This window comes from Tachysurus fulvidraco, chromosome 4 (assembly GCF_022655615.1).
Source record: "Tachysurus fulvidraco isolate hzauxx_2018 chromosome 4, HZAU_PFXX_2.0, whole genome shotgun sequence".
NCBI lineage: Eukaryota > Metazoa > Chordata > Actinopteri > Siluriformes > Bagridae > Tachysurus > Tachysurus fulvidraco.
The window spans coordinates 29940596-29955595 of NC_062521.1; the positions used below are offsets into that span (position 1 = coordinate 29940596).

The 15000-nt window shown below is 41.4% G+C and overlaps 1 protein-coding gene across 1 annotated transcript in view; it reads right to left on the reverse strand.

Moving 5' to 3' along the window:
- The window catches only part of tmem134 (transmembrane protein 134), an 11932-nt gene extending 5651 nt beyond the window's left edge, over positions 1-6281 (reverse strand). The window contains exons 1-4 of the mRNA XM_027156993.2: positions 6071-6281; positions 2693-2943; positions 2037-2104; positions 1085-1171 (exon numbers count right to left, since the gene is read on the reverse strand). Of these exons, the coding sequence (XP_027012794.2) occupies positions 1085-1171; positions 2037-2104; positions 2693-2899 (362 nt within the window). The 5' untranslated portion in view covers positions 2900-2943; positions 6071-6281. The remainder of the gene's footprint in view (positions 1-1084; positions 1172-2036; positions 2105-2692; positions 2944-6070) is intronic.
- Positions 6282-15000: the final 8719 nt, after the last annotated feature.

Genomic DNA, 15000 nt, shown 5'->3' on the forward strand with positions numbered 1-15000 from the left:
GTTGACTGAGCCACTTATACCCCTGGTTCAGAGCTAGCGCTGGTGCTGGTTCAAAGTCGGTTCCACTGGAGAACCTTCTAAGAACCGGTTTGCCTTTCCAGCGGCTAGAGAGCCATCACAGAGCCGAGTGTGACGTCACTGTATACGTGTCACGTTACACAGCGACGTTAGCGCAGCAGTGACAAACACAAACATAACAACAACAATGGCGGATGTTGCTTTACTGTTAATGCTCATGGCTTTGTGAACCTACATTAACACCCAAACGCGGCGAATCCGACGTGTACGTGCGGCTCCGTGTAATCTGTATAAACGGAGGTTGTGATCGAGGAAAACGTTATTTTATCATTAACACAGAAAAAGTTAGCCTTAGCATGTAGCTACCTACTATCATGTGTGCTGATAACTGATCATATTGTGGTAAAGAAAAGTGTATTAAACATTAGTGTACTTAAGGTACATTATCAAATGCGCTAACAATAACCCCGCCCACAGCCCCGCCCACAGCCCCTGATGCAAGCGGTTCTTAAGTGTAGGCCAGCAACGTTTTGGTGCTACTTAAGAACCACTTTTCCTGGTTCAGAGCCGGTGCTTTGAGTGACGTGACATACGGCTAAGTTCGGTGACCCACTCAGAATTTGTTCTCTGTGTTTAACCCATCCAAAGTGCAGACACACAGCAGTGAACACACACACACCGTGAACACACACACACCGTGAACACACACCCGGAGCAGTGGGCAGCCATTTATGCTGCGGCGCCCAGGGAGCAGTTTGGGGGGTTCGGTGTCTTGCTCAAGGGCACCTCAGTCGTGGCCGGCCCGAGACTCGTTTGGCAATGTGTGTGTGTGTGTGAGTGTATAAATGAGTGTGTGAGTGTGTCTGAATGAGTGAGTGAGTGTGTGTGTGAGAGTGTGTGTGAAAGTGTGTGTGAAAGTGTGTGTGAAAGTGTGTGTGAAAGTGTGTGTGAGAGTGTGTGTGTGAGAGTGTGTGAGTGAGTGTGTGTGTGTGAGTGTGTGGTGTGTGAGTGTGTGTGTGTGTGTGTGAGAGAGAGTGTGTGTATGTGTGTGCGTGTGTGTATTTACCCGCAGCAATGTGCAGAGAGCTGTGTAACAGAGCTGAGTGTGCTGAAGGACCACTGAGAACTGCAGTAGGACAGCGTAGCAGGATCACTGTAAAACACACACACACACACACACACACACACACACACACACACACACACACACACACAGACAGACAAACACAGACAGACAAACACAGACAGACAAACACAGACAGACAAACATACACAGACACACACACAGACAGACACACAGACAGACACACAGACAGACACACAGACAGACACACAGACACAGACAGACACACACACACAGGCATACACACAGACAAACACAGACAGACAAACATACACAGACACACACACAGACACACACACAGACAGACACACACAGGCATACACACACAGACACACAGACAGACAAACACAGACAGACAAACATACACACATACGCAGGAATACAGGAATAAGTGTCAATACTATATTATAATATCTTCAAGCAGCATTATAAAGGTTTCAACAATTATTGTGATATGAATATGCAAGCAGGCAGGCAGGTGGGCAGACAGATGGGCAGACAGACAGGCAGACAGACGGGCAGACAGACGGGCAGACAGACGGGCAGCAGACAGACGGGCAGACAGACGGGAAGAGACAGACGGGCAGACAGACAGACGGGCAGACAGACGGGCGGGCAGACGTACAGGCAGACGGACGGGCAGACAGATGGGCAGACAGGCAGACAGACAGACAGACGGGCAGACAGACAGACAGACGGGCAGACGGGCAGATAGACAGACAGGCAGACAGACGGGCAGACAGACAGGCAGACGGGCAGACAGACAGACACGGGCAGACAGACGGGCAGACAGACAGACGGGCAGACAGACAGACGGGCAGACAGACGGGCAGACAGACGGGCAGACAGACGGGCAGACAGAGAGACTACATGAGAATCAAACTGAAATTCTGACCTGATTTTAAACAGGTTGTTGAAGGTGGAGTTTACAGGACTGCCCAAAACCTCCTCATTCTCCAGGTTCTGTGATTTAAACAAACACACACACACACACACACACACACACACACACACACACACACACACACACACACACACAATAAAAACGATCTCTTCCTCCTACTGACATTATTTCTATCTTTATCTAGATTCTATAATTAAATAATTAAATCATATTAATTTCTCTTTCTGTGTAACAGAGTAATATTTGTAATAATTAAATCAGTTTGATATTAAATAAACATTCTGTTCTGAAATTACAAAACAAATTACAAACAAAAACAAACTACTGTATAAAGTAAAGTAAAAACTAAAAAACAGGAGTTAAAGTCTAAGAGCAGATATATACATGTTTTAAAAACAGTGTAGAACTTTTTTTTCAAATAAAGAAAGAATTAAATGTTTGAAAAAATTAAATATGCATTTCTTATCTATTATAATATTTATTCTGAATAACAAAAAAACAGCTTATATATATATATATATGATCTAAAAATATGCAGATACAATATGGAAATACTTTTCTTCTAGTTTTCCACAGAATAAAATAAAATAAAATAAAATAAAATAAAATAAAATAAAATGAAGGAGATAAAGGGAGTGAACCCTGACCTGGTATTTCAGGTTGCTGTGATCTGTCGTTCCGGTGCAGGAGGACGGAAGACTCTGTGGTTTGGAGAACGTCAGCGGGCCGAACGTCATCTCTCCATCTCGTTCTTTATCTCTATCCTTCCATCCGTCCAAGCCCTCCTCTTGCCCCACCCCTTCATCCTCCCCCTCCAATGAGAAGGCATCGTCGATGGTAAACTGCTTCGCCATGGTAACGGACCCTCAGGCGCTCGCTGGGTGAAGACGGATGTACACTGGCAGCAAAAGTAAATTAAACGGGCAGAAAAATCGGATTTAGTTCCTGAAGAGAGAGAAATTAGTCAACAGCCTTCGGAGTTTTTATTTTACATTTTACGCGTCCTTCAGTTCGTTCTTACTGCACCGGAATCTAACGTTTACACACACTTCGTTTTGATCGATCTGGAATTCTGGACTCTAATTGGTTAGAAGGGGTTGATTAATTCTCTATAACAGCAGCCGGATTGTATTATTAATGATCTCGTTGTCGATGACGACTGATGGTGTTTGATGTTTCTGCTCATCTCTCTCTTTAGTGTCAGATAAACGAGTGTGTATGGGTCTGTTAGAGCAGAACAAATGGTGTGCTTAAATAATCCAGGTATGAAATAAGCCCCGCCCACAGCACCGTGTTATGTGTATAACACACACACATATATATACACAGTGTCGCTTGAAGGTTAGTGAGCCCTTTAGAAATGTCTAGATTTCTGCATAAATGTGACCCAAAACATCATCAGAATTTTACACAAGTTCTAAAAGCAGACAAAGTGAACACACACAGATCAGACAAATATATTATATAACATACTTTAATCAGGAAAATGTTCCAATTAGGGCTGGGCGATAAAATGATAACGATTATGTATCGCGATAGACACGTCATCGATATCAATAAAAAAATGTGTCCGATAAAACGCCCGATATTTTTTATTCTTTGTCGGAAGAAAACAGAGATCGCGAAGCGAGCTTGGTTGCATTAACAAAGGCACTCGCTCTCTGGTAACCTAGCAACGTAGGGAGTGACACGCTAACAGCTAATCATGTAACAGTATCATGTTTGGTTGTGCCATATCGTCATCTCGTGCCGGTCTGCTGGATTCCTCTTCAGTCAGTATGGCAGTTTTTTGGATGTTATAAGTCTGACCGTAGTCACAATCTCGTCTGCAAATTATGCAAGACCGTCGTCCTCGTTTATATTTAACACTTTACACTATTTTATTACACTTTATTAAGCATTTCTTACATTTTCTGTCATTTCCCACCTTAAATGTTAAGAGATAATAGTTAAGTGTTCATTGTGACTTTAGACTCATGTTTACATTATAATTATTGGAGGTTTCCCGGTTGGTGACATTTCTGTCTTAATAACTGAGGGGATTCTGATCAGTAGAAGGTTACGTTTAAAATAAAAAGGTTTAAATCTAATATATTTTTCTCCTGGTCCTTATTTTAAATGGGTCATAAATGATATCAGTAATTATCGATATCGACCGATATGATACACTGGCGAAAGTATGTGAAACTTTAGGATTACTGTTAACTTTCAAGGTCAAATTAGAGTCCATCTGATTTCAGTAAGAGAGACAATCAGGTCGCCATGAGGGTCCTGTTTAATTAAAGAACTGAGATATATCAAGGTCTGATGTTCATGATGTGTGTTTGTGGAAGGGGATCATTGTAAAAACAATGGAGATTACTGACGACTTCAGATAAAGTTATTGTTGCAGACACAGACAGACAAACACAGACAGACACAGACACAGACAGACACACGCAGACACAGACAGACAAACGCAGACACGCAGACAAACACAGACACGCAGACAAACACAGACACGCAGACAAACACAGACACGCAGACAAACACAGACAGACACAGACACAGACAGACAAACGCAGACGTGCAGACACAGACAGACAAACACAGACACACGCAGACAGACACAGACACACGCAGACAGACACAGACACACGCAGACAGACACAGACAAACACAGACACACGCAGACAGACACAGACAAACGCAGACACAGACAGACAAACGCAGGCACAGACAAACACAGCCACAGACAGACACACGCAGACAGACACAGACACACGCAGACAGACACAGACACAGACAGACACACGCAGACAGACACAGACACACGCAGACACAGACAGACACACGCAGGCACAGACAAACACAGCCACAGACAGACACACGCAGACAGACACAGACACAGACAGACACACGCAGACAGACACATGCAGACACAGACAGACACACGCAGACAGACACAGACACACAGACACACGCAGACACAGACAGACACACGCAGACACAGACAGACACACGCAGACACAGACAGACACACGCAGACAAACGCAGACACAGACAGACACACGCAGACACAGACAGACACACGCAGACACAGACAGACACACAGACACACGCAGACACAGACAGACACACGCAGACACAGACAGACACACGCAGACACAGACAGACACACGCAGACAAACGCAGACACGGGCAGACAAACGCAGACACACACACACGCAGACACACACACGCAGACACACACACGCAGAAACACACACGCAGACACACACACGCAGACACACACACGCAGACACACACACGCAGACACACACACACAAGCAGACACAGACACACACACACGCAGACACAGATGCAGACACAGACACGCAGACACAGACACACACACGCAGACACACGCACGCGCAGACACACACACACGCAGACACACGCACGCGCACACACGCACGCGCAGACACACACGCGCAGACACACGCAGACACACACAGACACACACACACACACACACACACTTGTTTACAGGAAGTGCTTCAGCTGCATGTTTCCTTTAAAGTTTGACACAAAGAGGAAATCACGTTATACCTTTTACTCCACTTTAACTAATTAAACTTAAAAAATAGTTTCTTTAATGTTATTTTATTTATTGTTATCTTATATAATGTTATTTTATATAATTTCTACACACTATACACGAATAACTTAAACGAACTTTAAAAATCTTCTGTTGTCTTTTAACAGAATGTATTTATGACTTTAATTATTCATGATTACTGTTTTATACAAAAAAAACATAAAAGACTTAAATATTAAAAACTTCAGCTTTATGTATAAATGCTGTTAAAGGGACAATAACGGGTGTTATCTGTTCCCTATACTTCCGCAACTCTGCGCTACGATTGGCTGCTACACTCACCATTACAAGCCATCCACCAATCATCGGCAGGCATGATGGAGTGGAGGCGGGATCACCCGGAATACAGATAGACTAAAATCATTCGCCAAACCCACCCGTAATGAGTCGTTACTGTGATACTTACTGTCGCTGTACTTGTTTTGTGAAGATTCACATTTACGGCATGATGTTACCTAGGTAACCGTGCGTAGAGAGAAAATAAAGTCGTTTAAAATGCTTAAATTTCGCGCTTTGAGACGAACAAAAACTTTGCACGGAACTTCTCGCTAGTTTATCACGCTAGCTACAATCGTCTTCTGCTAACGTTTTTTTCCCGGCACGTTAAAAACTAGTCAAAAGTCACTACTGCCCCCCAGCGGACTGGAGTGAAGGTGTTTATGCCTTTATTAAACAAAATACATTAAGATTTACAAAATACATAATTTAAAATTTACACCTATTTTAAATCAGATAAAAATAAATAAATAAAAATCTGATTTTTTTTATACGTCATGTTAAATGTACATTTAAATGTGACACAATTATAATCAGGTTATAATGGATTTGTTGTGCAGACAAAATGCTGGAGAAAAAACTTTGTGTTTGTTAATAAATGTACACTAAATGTTTATATAATTGTTAAATGTTAATGATATTTTATAATTACTTATTTGTATAAATAAAAGAACAGAGTTAATAAAAAGCTGAAATACTGTCATTGTTTTTTTAAAAATTTTTTTATAAGATTTCAATACTTAGGGTTAGATGACAATAATGACCCCTGGGATGACATTAATGACCCCTGAGATGACATCAATCACCTCTAAGATGACATGACACCTGAGATGATATTAATCACCCCTAAGATGACATTAATCACCCCTAAGATGACATTAATAACCCCTGAGATGACATTATTCACCCCTGAGATGACATTAATAACCCTTAGATGACATTAATGACCCCTGAGATGACATTAATCACCCCTGAGATGACATTAATAACCCTTAGATGACATTAATGACCCCTGAGATGACATTAATGACCCCTGAGATGACATTAATCACCCCTGAGATGACATTAATAACCCTTAGATGACATTAATGACCCCTGAGATGACATTAATCACCACTGAGATGACATTAATCACCGCTGAGATGACATTAATCACCGCTGAGATGACATTAATCACCCCGAGATGACATTAATCACCTTCTGATAATAATGATAATACAAAGGTTTTGGTTACTGGAAGTCAAACTCAAAGAAAAGATGTCCTTGTTTATTTAGACTTTCTAAACACACATCACACACACACACACACACACACACACACACACACACACACACACACACACACACACACACACACACACACACACACACACACACACACACAGATTGTGACCCCAACAAACAGTGCAATTTCATCTCTGTGACCCCAATTCTACAGTGTAGAAATGTTCTTCTGTTTTTAGGAGTTTTCTTGTTTAATAAAATCATCATTCGATTTTCTCCAGCTCTGAAAATTTCTCATCCCAAAAACCCGAACAAAAAATCATTACAACCACAAACATCTGAAATTCTGTGCATAATTAACACATTTAATGGAGCTAATCTTTTATTTAATAGATTTGATTTCTTATATCCTTTGGTAATCTAATTTCTTTATTTTGTACACATTATTATTATTATTATTATTATTATTATTATTATTATTATTATTATTATTATTATTATTATTATGTTGATATATATTAATACTATTGTGCTTGTTATTGCCTTGTTAGGCCGCCAGAGGGCAGAGACGAGCTTTTCTCATTTTCAGGATATTGCCCTAAATAATTTTTTAATGCCCAAGATTTCATTAAACCTAATTAACCTCGATGTATGAACTCACCTAAGTGTTTACTGAACTTCCATATAGCTTAATATTATTAACATTAGCCAACTTAGCTAGCAGGCTAGTTACTGGATAGTAAAGTAAAAGTAGAAGAAACTGAATTTAGAGCTTTGACATCAAATAATTTTGCACAATGACAACATATATTGGGACATTGACAGAAGTACATATAGAAGATAAGAATACACATTCATAAGGAATATATTTTACATTTTGGGGCAATTTGAATAAAGAATAAAGTTTTGCATAACAGGTTGTCTTGCCCAATCCCACCACATGTACACTGGATCCTTCACCACAATGCTCCATCTTTCTTTAAAGACCTTCTTTCATCATTTCCATCATAAATGACTCCATAAGACCTGGTCGTGTACCAACTGCCTTCAAGAAAGCAAGACTTGCACACATCCTGGAAAAAGCCCACAGTAGATGTCTAAAATATCATGAATTACTGATTGATATCACTTATTGGGTCTGCGTGTGTGTGTGTCTGCATGTGTGTGTGTCTGTGTGTGTGTGGGTCTGCGTGTGTGTGAGTCTGCATGTGTGTGTGTCTGTGTGTGTGTGGGTCTGCATGTGTGTGGGTCTGCATGTGTGTGTGTCTGTGTGTGTGTGGGTCTGCATGTGTGTGAGTCTGCGTGTGTGTGGGTCTGCGTGTGTGAGTCTGCATGTGTGTGGGTCTGCATGTGTGTGGGTCTGCATGTGTGTGTGGGTCTGCAAGTGTGTGTGTGGGTCTGCATGTGTGTGTGTGGGTCTGTGTGTGTGTGGGGGGGTCTGCGTGTGTGTGTGGGTCTGCGTGTGTGTTGGTCTGCGTGTGTGTGAGTCTGCATGTGTGTGGGTCTGCGTGTGTGTGGGTCTGCGTGTGTGTGGGTCTGCGTGTGGGTGGGTCTGCATGTGTGTGGGTCTGCGTGTGTGTGGGTCTGCGTGTGTGTGTGTGTCTGCTTGTGTGGGGGTCTGCATGTGTGTGGGTCTGCGTGTGTGTGGGTCTGCATGTGTGTGAGTCTGCATGTGTGTGGGTCTGCATGTGTGTGAGTCTGCATGTGTGTGGGTCTGCGTGTGTGGGGGGTCTGCGTGTGTGTGTGGGGGGTCTGCGTGTGTGTGTGGGGGTCTGCGTGTGTGTGGGTCTGCATGTGTGTGGGTCTGCGTGTGTGGGTCTGCATGTGTGTGGGTCTGCGTGTGTGTGGGTCTGCGTGTGTGTGGGTCTGCGTGTGTGTTGGTCTGCATGTGTGTGGGTCTGCGTGTGTGTGGGTCTGTGTGTGTGTGGGTCTGCATGTGTGTGGGTTTGCAGGTGTGTGTGTGGGTGTGTTCAAAAATCATTGGCCACACTGTTAGTCAGGTCCCTCTTTCCTAAACAAAATGACCTCTAACATCCCACCCAGTGTAGTAAACTCCACTGTTGCTCTTAATTTGTAGCTTTCTGCAGCGAGTTCTATCAATCTATCAATGGTTCTAGTTGTTCTTGGATCTCAGGAGCCTCCAACATGGTCGGTCACAAAACCTCCTCTGTCCGTTCCTAGGAGGCTGTGAATGAACATCTGAGCGCATAGTAGTCGTTTATTTCTTCCCTAGAGGAACAATCAAATGCAGACTCTTCACCGGTGTCTCATCAGACTCAATGCTAGCGCTTCTTTTATTATTTTATCCTTATTCTTTCAACGAGGTCGTATCTCCACATGGGTTTTCATTACTATTGCTATGATGATGCAGATACTCATGTTTCTGCTCACGTCTCAGGTGGACATCTTGTCATGGATGGTACCTGAAAGGAGATCTCAGCAAGGCTAAGCTGCTTTGTATGCACTGACCATACTGGTAGTTCTGGACAACCAGTTATCCTTTTGTCTAACTTCATTCAGTCACGCAGTTTCCTTTAAGAACATCTTGGGGATCTGATGTGAAATGGCATTTTTTTTCCACAAATGCCACTCAGATGTTTTTTTCAGTCTCTTGTACTCTTCAGCATTAACTGCTGTTATCTGCTCCTGGGAGGTTTTTCTCCCATGTGCCACCAGATGTAGCCAAAATCAGACCCTAACCTACTTGTAGAAATCAAACCTCTTGCTGGTTTGACTTTACTCCACCTATCCTCCATAAAGACACAAGAAACACAAGATTCCTTTCTGTCCTTCCTTGGTCCCTGGTCTGATCCATATCTCTGGAGTGTTAAATGTTCTGCATATGTCCAAGTTCTCCAGGTTCCTCCCACCCGACAAAAGCATGCATGTAAATTAATTTGCTACATTAAATTGCCACTCTCGCCTCCGCCTTGTGTGTGTGAAGTTTGCATGTTCTCCCCGTGCCTCGGGGGTTTCCTCCGGGTACTCCGGTTTACTCCCCGGTCCAAAGACATGCATGGTAGGTTGATTGGCATCTCTGGAAAATTGTCCGTAGTGTGTGAGTGTGTGTGTGTGTGTGTGTGTGAGAGTGAATGAGAGTGTGTGTGTGCCCTGTGAAGGGTTGGCACTCCATCCAGGGTGTATCCTGCCTCGATGACCGATGACGCCCGATGAATAAATTTTTATAAATTTTAAAATAAATAACACAATCAAATTGCACATTACCACCAACTTTAATGATTCCGATAGTGCCACAAATCAATTAAAGAATAAACTGCTAGAATTAAAGCTGCACTCAGAATTTATTTATGTGGTTTTTCTTTACAAAGATTTTTTAGCTTCAGAGTCCGGCTCTTATTTGATAGGAGCACAACCTGATGTAGCCTTCTGTAGCTCAGGCACCTAAAGCTTCAATGTTTTATACTGTATGTTCAGAGACTCTTTTCCGCTCAGTGATTAACACTATAGTTACCATAGACTTCCTGTTAGCTTAAAGCAATCGGACACGATTCCACCTGCAGAACTGCAGCACACTGGATTTGGTGAGTTGTTGAAGTTTTTTAATCCCAGGAGATCAACAGTTTCTGAAAACTGAAACAGTCATGCTGTATATTTCATGCATTGCACTGATGCCATATGTTTTGCGTTTTGGATACTGGTGAGAATATACAGTATAATGTGGCATTGACTTGCTAACATAAAAACACATGCTGAGAAAATGGAAACACCTTCAGGTGAAGACAAGAAGGACATTTGTAGAGGAGATGCTGTGAGAGATTTTAACCTACTGTAACACCTCATGAAAAATCCTCATGGATTACTGTTTATACTGTGGCTCACCTTCTTTAGTGTTAAGGTCTGAGTAGAGTAGAGTAGAGTGGAGTGGAGTGGAGTAGAATACAGTACAGTAGCTCAGAATAGACTAAAGTAGAGAATAAAGTAAAGAATAATAGAATAGAGAAGATTAAAGTAAAGTAGAGCAGAATAGAGTACAGCGGAGCAAAGTAGAGTAGAATAGATTAAAATAGAGCAGAGTACAGTAGAGTAGAGTAGAGTAGAATAAAGTAGAATACAGTAGAATAGAGTACTGCAGAGTAGCGTACAGAAAAGTAAAGTAAAGTAGAGCACAATAAAATAGAGGAGAGTAGAATAGAGTAGAGTAGAATAGACTATAGTAGAATAGACTACAATAGAATCGAGCACAGTACAATAGAGTACAGTAAAAATAGAGCAGAGTAGAATAGAGTACAGTAGAAATAGAGCAGAGTAAAATAGAGTACAGTAGAAATAGAGCACAGTAGAATAGACTACAATAGAATAGAGCACAGTACAATAGAGTACAGTAGAAATAGAGCAGAGTAGAATAAAGCACAGTCAAATAGAGTACAGTCGAATAAAGCAGCGTAAAATAGAGCAGAGTAAAATAGAGCAGAGTAAAATAGACTACAATAGAATAGAGCACAGTACAATAGAGTACAGTAGAAATAGAGCAGAGTAGAATAGAGCACAGTCTAATAGAGTACAGTAGAATAGAGCACAGTAGAATAGAGTACAGTAGAATAGAGTATGGTAGAATAGAGCACAGTAGAATAGAGTACAGTAGAATAGAGTACAGTAGAATAGAGCACAGTAGAAATAGAGCACAGTAGAATAAAGTACAGTAGAATAGAGTAGAATAGAGCACAGTAGAATAAAGTACAGTAGAATAGAGTAGAATAGAGCAGAGTAGAATAGAGTACAGTAGAATAGAGTATGGTAGAATAGAGCACAGTAGAATAGAGCACAGTAGAATAGAGCAAAGTAGAATAGAGCACAGTAGAAGAGTACAGTAGAATAGAGCACAGTAGAAATAGAGCACAGTAGAATAAAGTACAGTAGAATAGAGTAGAATAGAGCAGAGTAGAATAGAGTACAGTAGAATAGAGTAGAATAGAGTACAGTAGAATAGAGTAGCTTAGAGTACCATAGAATAGAGTACCATAGAATAGAGTACAGTAGAATAGAGTAGAATAGAGTACAGTAGAATAGAGTACCATAGAATAGAGTACAGTAGAATAGAGTAGAATAGAGTAGAATAGAGTAGAATAGAGTACCATAGAATAGAGTACAGCAGAATAGAGTACAGTAGAATAGAGTACCGTAGAATACAGTACAGTAGAATAGAGTACCGTAGAATAGAGTAGAATAGAGTAGAATAGAGTACAGTAGAATAGAGTACAGTAGAATAGAGTAGAATAGAGTACCGTAGAATAGAGTAGAATAGAGTACAGTAGAATAGAGTACAGTAGAATAGAGTACCGTAGAAGAGTAGAATAGAGTACAGTAGAATAGAGTAGAATAGAGTACAGTAGAATAGAGTAGAATAGAGTACAGTAGAATAGAGTAGAGTACAGTAGAATAGAGTACAGTAGAATAGAGTAGAGTAGAATAGAGCAGAGTAGAATAGAGTAGAGTACAGTAGAATAGAGTACAGTAGAATAGAGCACAGTAGAATAGAGTAGAGTAGAACAGAGCACAGTAGAATAGAGTACAGTAGAATAGAGCACAGTAGAATAGAGTACAGTAGAATAGAGTAGAATAGAGTACAGTAGAATAGAGTATCGTAGAAGAGTAGAATAGAGTACAGTAGAATAGAGTAGAATAGAGTACAGTAGAATAGAGTACAGTAGAATAGAGTACAGTAGAATAGAGTAGAGTAGAATAGAGCAGAGTAGAATAGAGCAGAGTACAGTAGAATAGAGTACAGTAGAATAGAGCACAGTAGAATAGAGTAGAGTAGAACAGAGCACAGTAGAATAGAGTACAGTAGAATAGAGCACAGTAGAATAGAGTAGAATAGAGTACAGTAGAATAGAGTAGAATAGAGTACAGTAGAATAGAGTACAGTAGAATAGAGTACAGTAGAATAGCGCAGTCACTTTAACTTTTAACCTCCACATTGAAGTAAATACACAGATCATAAACAGTTGCACTTGTTAGTTGCTTCTTCTTCATTGCAGCTTGTCATCATCACCTGGAACAGAAGACACCTTACAACAAAGCTTTTACACTGGAGGACAAACAGGAAAGAGGCATTCACACTGATCTTACCCCAGGTTGTTGTTGTTCTGAACCCTGTTTTTACCTCTGGGGTAAAGGGACATTTCACACATGTCATTTTGAAGTGAGGTGACAGAAGCCCAGCTTGTTCCCGGGGTTATAAAGCTTACAGAGTTAACTGTACATCAGGTGTTACATGTGTACACTGGGAAACGATGCAGTGTTAGAATGTGACGACTAGTCGCTTAGCAACAGACACCCTAACAGAAAGTGGACAGCGTGTGAAAACGTCGTCACGTGTCTTGTAGTCACAGAAACTCTGCATTGTGTGTAAACTGTAGTTAAAAAGTTTACCTTTAATTTTACTTTAGTCTAAAACGACTCAGGAGGGTTTCCATGGTGACGTGTTTTTCTCACCGATGAGCAATTTATCCAATCAGGGTTTTCGATACGCAAATGTTGTTGTTCGACTGACACGACAAGTCACTGGTACCAATGAACCATTGTGTAATCAGAAGTGGGCGTTACTTAACACACTATAAACAACAACAACAACAACAACAACAACAAGGACAAGGACAGATCCCTTCCTGTATTTATTACATTATAACACACTTAAAGCTGCTCATCAGACACCACCTGCTTCCCGACTGGCTGTTATTGTTTTGATTGACAGGACTGAGAGTAAAGCCCCTCCCACAATTACAGTCGTCAGTTATAATTAGTGTTTTTGATTCATTACAAATAGAAATTAAGATTAGAATAATCAGTGAAGTTTTGAGAATAAAGAGTGTGTGGTGAAGGACGGCCGGTTCGAGCCGCTCTAACGCACGTGACAACATGAACACAGTTGTAGAAGAGGAATAAATCATGTGATCAGTTCATTACTGTCAACTGCTAACAAATGAACTTTAAGCTACAATGCTAGTGCTAATCCCACTCCTACAATGCTAATGCTAACAAACCCTGTCCGTACACGAGTGTTTAAAAGTGTCTTAATACTATTAATAAATATTAATGAATATATGAATATCAATTTAGCAAAAAGTCTCATATTTAAGAAAATATTACTTTACATTTGAACAAGTTTCAGGCCTCCGATTAGAAAAAAGTGGTCTTTAGTGCAAAAAAACAAACAAACAAAAAGTGTTTAAATAAATGATAAAAAAATCGCATCACAGCAGCGACAGAGTGAAGTCTCTACATCCTCTGAACCAGGAATGAAACCCAACACACACACACACACACACACACACACACACTCACACACAGACACACAGACACACACACACACACACACACACACACACACACACACAGACACACAGACACACACACACACACACTCACACACAGACACACACACACACACACACTCACACACAGACACACACACACACACACACACACACACACACACACACACACACACACACACACACACACACACACACACACACACACACACTCACCACACACACACACACACACACACACACACACACACACACACACACACACACACACACACACACACACACACACACACGAAGCTCTCACACACACACACACACACACACACACACACACACACACACACACACACACACATGCAGCTCTCACACACACACACTGACACAGACGCAGCTCACACACACACACACACACACACACACACACATGCAGCTCTCACACACACACACTGACACAGACGCAGCTCACACACACACACACACACACACACACACAGCTCTCTCTCAGACACACACACACACACATTCACACACAGACACACAC